Source organism: Setaria italica, chromosome VII, assembly GCF_000263155.2.
Source record: "Setaria italica strain Yugu1 chromosome VII, Setaria_italica_v2.0, whole genome shotgun sequence".
NCBI lineage: Eukaryota > Viridiplantae > Streptophyta > Magnoliopsida > Poales > Poaceae > Setaria > Setaria italica.
The window spans coordinates 28,928,047-28,933,930 of record NC_028456.1 but is presented as its reverse complement, the minus strand read 5'-3'; the positions used below and the strand labels follow the sequence as shown (position 1 = coordinate 28,933,930).

At 48.0% G+C, this 5,884-nt stretch overlaps 1 protein-coding gene across 1 annotated transcript in view; it reads right to left on the bottom strand.

Annotated features, from left to right (window-relative positions):
• Positions 1-2,834, bottom strand: part of LOC101753757 (COBW domain-containing protein 1) — a 5,861-nt gene extending 3,027 nt beyond the window's left edge. The window contains exon 1 of the mRNA XM_004978151.2: positions 2,592-2,834. Coding sequence (XP_004978208.1) covers positions 2,592-2,834 — 243 coding nt within the window. The remainder of the gene's footprint in view (positions 1-2,591) is intronic.
• Positions 2,835-5,884: the final 3,050 nt, after the last annotated feature.

Here is a 5,884-nt window from a genome sequence, read left to right as displayed (position 1 = left end):
CGAAGGCCGGGGAGAAGCAATGGAGTGCTCTGCCGGGGCGTCGATTGAGCGACGAGGGCGGTGGTGCAGGACTTCGGGGATGACGCCAGTGGTCATTGGGCTCTGGCGTCAGGGCGGCGCAGGAGCGGGTATGCCGGTGGTTGAGATTTGGCGGAGGCGGGCGTCGCCGTGCGGTAGATTTGATGGACGCGACCGGGTTAACGGCGCTAGAATCGAGGGCGCACAGGTGAGAAGACAGGCAGCCGCGGGCGCGCGGGCAAGCGTGGAGCAACAGATTGTCGGGCGGCTTCTGACAGGGCGGGGAAAGGAGCTGTCGCTGCCGTAGTCGGGGTTGGCAAAGGAGGAATCATCGGGTAGCGAAGACCAGGCGGCGCGACCGGTTTGGATTTAGCGGCCTCGCCGGTCTCGCTGCTACTTTGCTGGGAGCTGAACTGATGTCCCGGCCTTTTGAAGTCTGAATACGGAACTCCTTGTCAATCAGAGGAAAAAAACGGTGATGTTCATATTGGCTGCAACAATATGATGCACTGAATATACTTGTTTGATGTTTGACATGCTCTACTGATCCGCTTGAACATAAAAAACATTGTTTTCCCTGAAATTCGTGAAATTTCTCGCTAATGGAATTCAAAACTGTAAGAGACATTTGTTGTTCAGGACTCCAGGCATGAACTGATGCTGGTTGTTTTTCCATGGTAGCAGACAAGCAGGTTTTAATCAACATCAAGCTCAATCTTCATGCCACAAACTCTACAGAGCAAACAGAAATCACGATTGACTCCTTTATCAATGAAATTGGCACAATCTCGTGTCGGTTCGTTCAAAAAGAAATCACAACTGAAGTACTCCATGCCAGGCCCCTCAAGTGACCAGTATATTCAGGATTTTGAGGCAAGTTACCAAAATTTGCTGACATAGTGACATTACTCTTGAATTCCCCTTGTCCATTCAAGACATCAATAAAACAGAACTACAGAAGTCAAACAGATCTCGGACCTTTCCATGTGCAGCACAAGCATCTCACAGTTTTTTATTTACTTCATCCGCCCTTTGCGTTGCCTTCGTTTTCAGGGGAAACGGACACGTTTTCAGGGGAAACGGACACTGCCATGAACAAATATCAAACTAATACCAAACGAAGTGATGACAATTGGTAAGGAAGTACCAGAGCATACTATCATTGTTAATGCCATCATAATCTATAGTATATATATACTAATATTAAAAAAATACCATACGAAAGGCATGAAACTAGCTGTATACACTATCCATCCTGACAGGAAGACAATGTGCTACCACTAACAACTTTATCCCATTTTGCATAGCAAAAGCAAAGAGAACCCCACTTCAGAATTCAACAGATAACATAGCAATAAGAAAACATTGTACCTCACTAATTGGTTAAGATGATAGATATCTAGTAATCAAATGCAAAGAGAACACTGTACCTCGAGTACCATAAAACCATTGGTTTCAAAGAGCACCATGGCACCAGTGAATACAGGAATTTCAACCACATCACCAATGCACAAAGCATTCCTATATTTGTATATAGGCATCAAAAAACATCTTATCAGATTAAACCCAAGAGATGAAACAAATAGGTTCTCATAATGATAGCATTCATATTTAGCCAAGGAAAACTGTCTGGCACAAGAGGTCCACACCATGCCATCAGCATTCAGTTGCTCGCCAGGTTGTGCAATTAGAAGAAACATCACATTAGTCCAGTCATACAAGTACAACCGTGTTGTGGTTACTGGATAAACATGCACACAGAAACAAGTTGCAACCCATACTATCACACATTCATATGATGAGACTCCATACAATGCTCCCGAACCTCATGATTAAGGTCTGACCAGCATACGGACTAACTTAAACAACATTATTAACTAATGACATGAAACATTAATAATGTACCGTCTTGTAGGCTAGTTCAATCTTGTCCTGCTCATGATGAAGATAACACTTTCCCCCTGAAACTCGCGAGAAAACTCAATAAAATTCAGAATTCCGAATAGCCATGTGTCCTAGGCTCCAGGTAAGAAATGCTGCATCATATCAACAGCTTTTTCCTACATAGCAGCAGGTTTCATTCAACATCATTGAGCACCAGAGAACCATTGTTTTCAAAGAACAGTGGAACACCATGGCATCAGCACATACTGGAAGTTCAACCATATCAATGCACACAGCATTCACACTCATGCATACATCGAAACAGAAGCATCTTATCTTATCATATTAAACTTGGAAGAGAAAAACTATCTTATCATAACATAAAACATTCGAATTCAGGCAAAAGGGAAATCGTCAGGCAGTCGTTTGCCTCGTGCAATTAGAAGAAACATCACATTACCCAGTGCAATTAGAGTGCGACCATGGTGTCATCACTTACTGGATCAACATGAACATAGATGCAACCTCTAATCCATAATACTGAACATTCATAGTCATAGATGCTACTAGCCTACTACACACCAATGTTCTAGAGCCTCATGATTTGGGTCCGATCAGCACCAGCACAGGCGCTAACTTAGTTATACTATTAACCAATGTCATGCATTTTTAGGCAAATACTATATCACTCGATCGGTGCGAAGTAGGGTGGGGAGCCCTTCGAGGGTGGCGTCGGCGCTCTCGCGGAGGATGACGAAGGCGGCCACCTCGGCGTCTCTGGGGGCCACCCCTGCCTCGCGGCGCTGCGCCTCCATCTCGAGCAGGTCGGCGGCGATCGCCGCCAGGCGCTCCTCCCGGTCCCGCAGCGATGCGAACCGCGCCAGGATGCTCTCCATCTCTTTATCCTCCGCCTCGCGGCCGCTGATGCGCATAGCGCTGTACTTCCGCGCCAGACTCGCCTCGTGGGCCGCCGGGAGAGACGAGGGGGCGCCGCCACGCCGGCCTGCCTTCCGGATCCTTCGCCGCCATCGCTGGGGGGGAGAGAGAGAGAGAGAGAGAGAGAGAGAGAGAGAGCTCCTTGCCTTTTTGGGTCGGGGAAAGTAAACCCAGATATTTTTTGTTTTTGCCACTTTTTTTTTTGTTGGGCCGAGCCGGGAGAAGCTGGGCCGGACCAGGCCTTGTGGAGTTGTAGAATGGCCTTCCAATAGAAATCTCTATCTCACTCTCTCTCTCTCTCCCCCCTCCTCTACCTAGAACACTCCGAACGCAAGAAGAGAGGCGAAAAATCCCCTTCCCTTTCGATCCCAAGGTGGCAGCAAGCAGGCGTGAGGGCGACGCAGTGATACCAACGGCACGCGAACAATTCCTCGAATCGTCAATCGCGGGCTCGGGCTTGCCGAGTGATTTGTTGGGGTCGTCCATACAGGCGCCGCCGCCGCCGGCACCGGGTCGGAGGAAGATGAGCTGACCGGAGACGATGGCAGGGAAGATCGAGGAGGGGCAGTACAAAGTGCGGCGGATGGAGCTCCAAACGGCGGACGTGGACCGCGAGATCGAGGTCCTGGAGAAGGTGGTGGAGGGCATGGAGGCGGAGAGGCAGTACGAGCTCGACCTCGCCGCCCATTGCATCGACCTCGAGATGATGCGCAGGGCGCGCCAGCTCGCCCGCCCTCGCCCGCCGCTCTCCGAGGCGGAGGAGCGGGCCCTCCGTGACATCCGCGACCTTGCCGCCTCCGCCGTCACCGACTACGCCGCCATAATCGGCCCCGAACCCGCCTACGACCGCCCCCTCAACCCCTTCAACGACACCTTTCGCCTCCCGCTACCCCGCGCCATGGTTGAGGCGTCAGCCTCTCGTCAGAGATGAGCGAGTTCTGGTTTGCACCGCCATTGCTAGGCTTTGTTAGGGTTTTGGCCTAAGCATTGTGCAGGATCAGTAGAATGGCCACGGTCTGTACTCTGTAGCATTACCGGATTGCCTTGAAATTCGTGCTAACCCCATATAGGGATTATCTTTCCAACAATCCAACCTTGGTTTGCAGCAATTCTGGTGGTGTTGTACAAGGTGAAACATGACATGGTAGAGTTGCATGACTGATGGGTGATGGCAGTAGAATTTGTTGCCAGCTGTGGTAGATGTCAGTCAGTGATGTTGGGATATGGTGCATCAAGGGGTGGATTAGCGGCATACAGGGTCACCACCATTTATTGGTTGGGGTAGTATGAGGAGAGGTTGCCTGGTAAAGGTTAGAGGCATCAATGAAATCTATCTCACCGTCCCCGTACTGAGTAAGGGTTTTCACAGAAAAAATGAGACTGGGAATCCAATAGTTGTACCTTTAATTGGGAAAGAACTGCCATTTCCCGCTATGTTTGCTTTGTTTTGTGGTGCTCCGTGGTACTTCTTTGGACCAAGTATGTAGATAAATCTGCTGGCTCTTCGCATCAAAAGTCCAAATAGATTTTGTCTGTGGTCACTTATATTTGTCTAGATAAGTAGGTCGTGTATTTTGAATGTGCGTTTTACTGTCATGTACGTAGTTGACTGCCCTAACATATGGCTTGCAATTGTAGTTGTACATCTGGTCAATCTAGTAGTTTAAAGGACATCAATTTTCCTCTTAGCATTGCAGGTCCAAAATTTTATAGTGCTCATAAACATCAAACCATCATCTATTATAGGATGCTACCTAACTGAGTTCTGGTCTCCCAGTGACACCATATCTGCTTAACTTACAAATAGTATATCTGTTCCTGAGTTCTCGTCTCCCACTGGCACCATATTACTTTATTTAATATTGGTATCTCTGTGTCATGTACAGAGTTGTAATGTAGTTTGCAAAAATTCATGTGCTGTCCACAAATGTTATTTTCGCTGTACGGTATTCTATACTGAAAGTTAACTCAACCAAAGTTTATTCTTTTCCAGTTTTTTAGGATACCACATTGTTTTGGTTTTGGTGTGTATATATACTTTATATGGAGCTAGACAATGCACGTGCTAATTTGGTTGCTGACTGTTCTTCAGGCTCGTTGGCTAGCTGGAGAGTGGAGGGGATGCTAGGAGGTGCCTCACCAAGGCATGCAAGCGTCAGTCTAGAAACAGATTCCCAAAGTTCTCGCAGAGGCACTGCAATCAGGCGATTACGATCTTGCACCAGGAGGTGTGCTGTTCAGGGATGCCAAGTTCTTTATATCTACGCATTTTTATTCTGTGAACATTATGTATGCTCATCGATCATGTAATAGACTAGGTGTGCTCATGAGTTTGTAAACTTGCTGGTGGTTCGTGGTCTCACTGAACTATAGGTGAATGAATAAAGTGGCGAGCTTTTGAGCTTAAAAAAAAAGACATCAGTCTCCAGTTTTTAAATAACTGATATTGGTGTGATTTGAAACACCGATCATAAGCTTCACCTGGAGATAATCGATGTACCATTGACTCAGGAAAGAGTAGGTCAAAAATTACACATGATCATTCAGTGAATGTTTCTAAGCAGACTCTACCGGAAGGGAGCAACATAAAAATTACTGAAGCAAAACTTCAGAAACTGTTGCGATGCAGCTTTCACTAGAATTAAACTCTGCTCCGGCACCTGTCAAAACAGCGGTTTTACTCATCTCCCGCATCATTGATTAGGTTGAGGAACACGTTCGTGTCGAAGTCGTCAAGAGACTCGTCATCATCCTCTGCTGCCTGATGATGCCCCGGCGGCGTCCTGGGCCGCCTGCATCTCCTGCCATACAACTTCCTCCTCCCAGCCATGTTCCTGAACTTGAGCGACGCCCCCGGCAATGTCCTCCGCCTGCTGCTCTTCTGACCTTTGGCTGTCATCGTCGCTTCCAGGAGCAGCTTGTGCATCCTGAATCCTGATCAGCAGCTTGTCCACGCATAATGGCATTGACGCTCCTGTACCTTCTCCTCCGGGGCGCTGCTGCGACCACAGGACCAAGGCCGGAATCGAAGTTCTCGCGCCGGAAC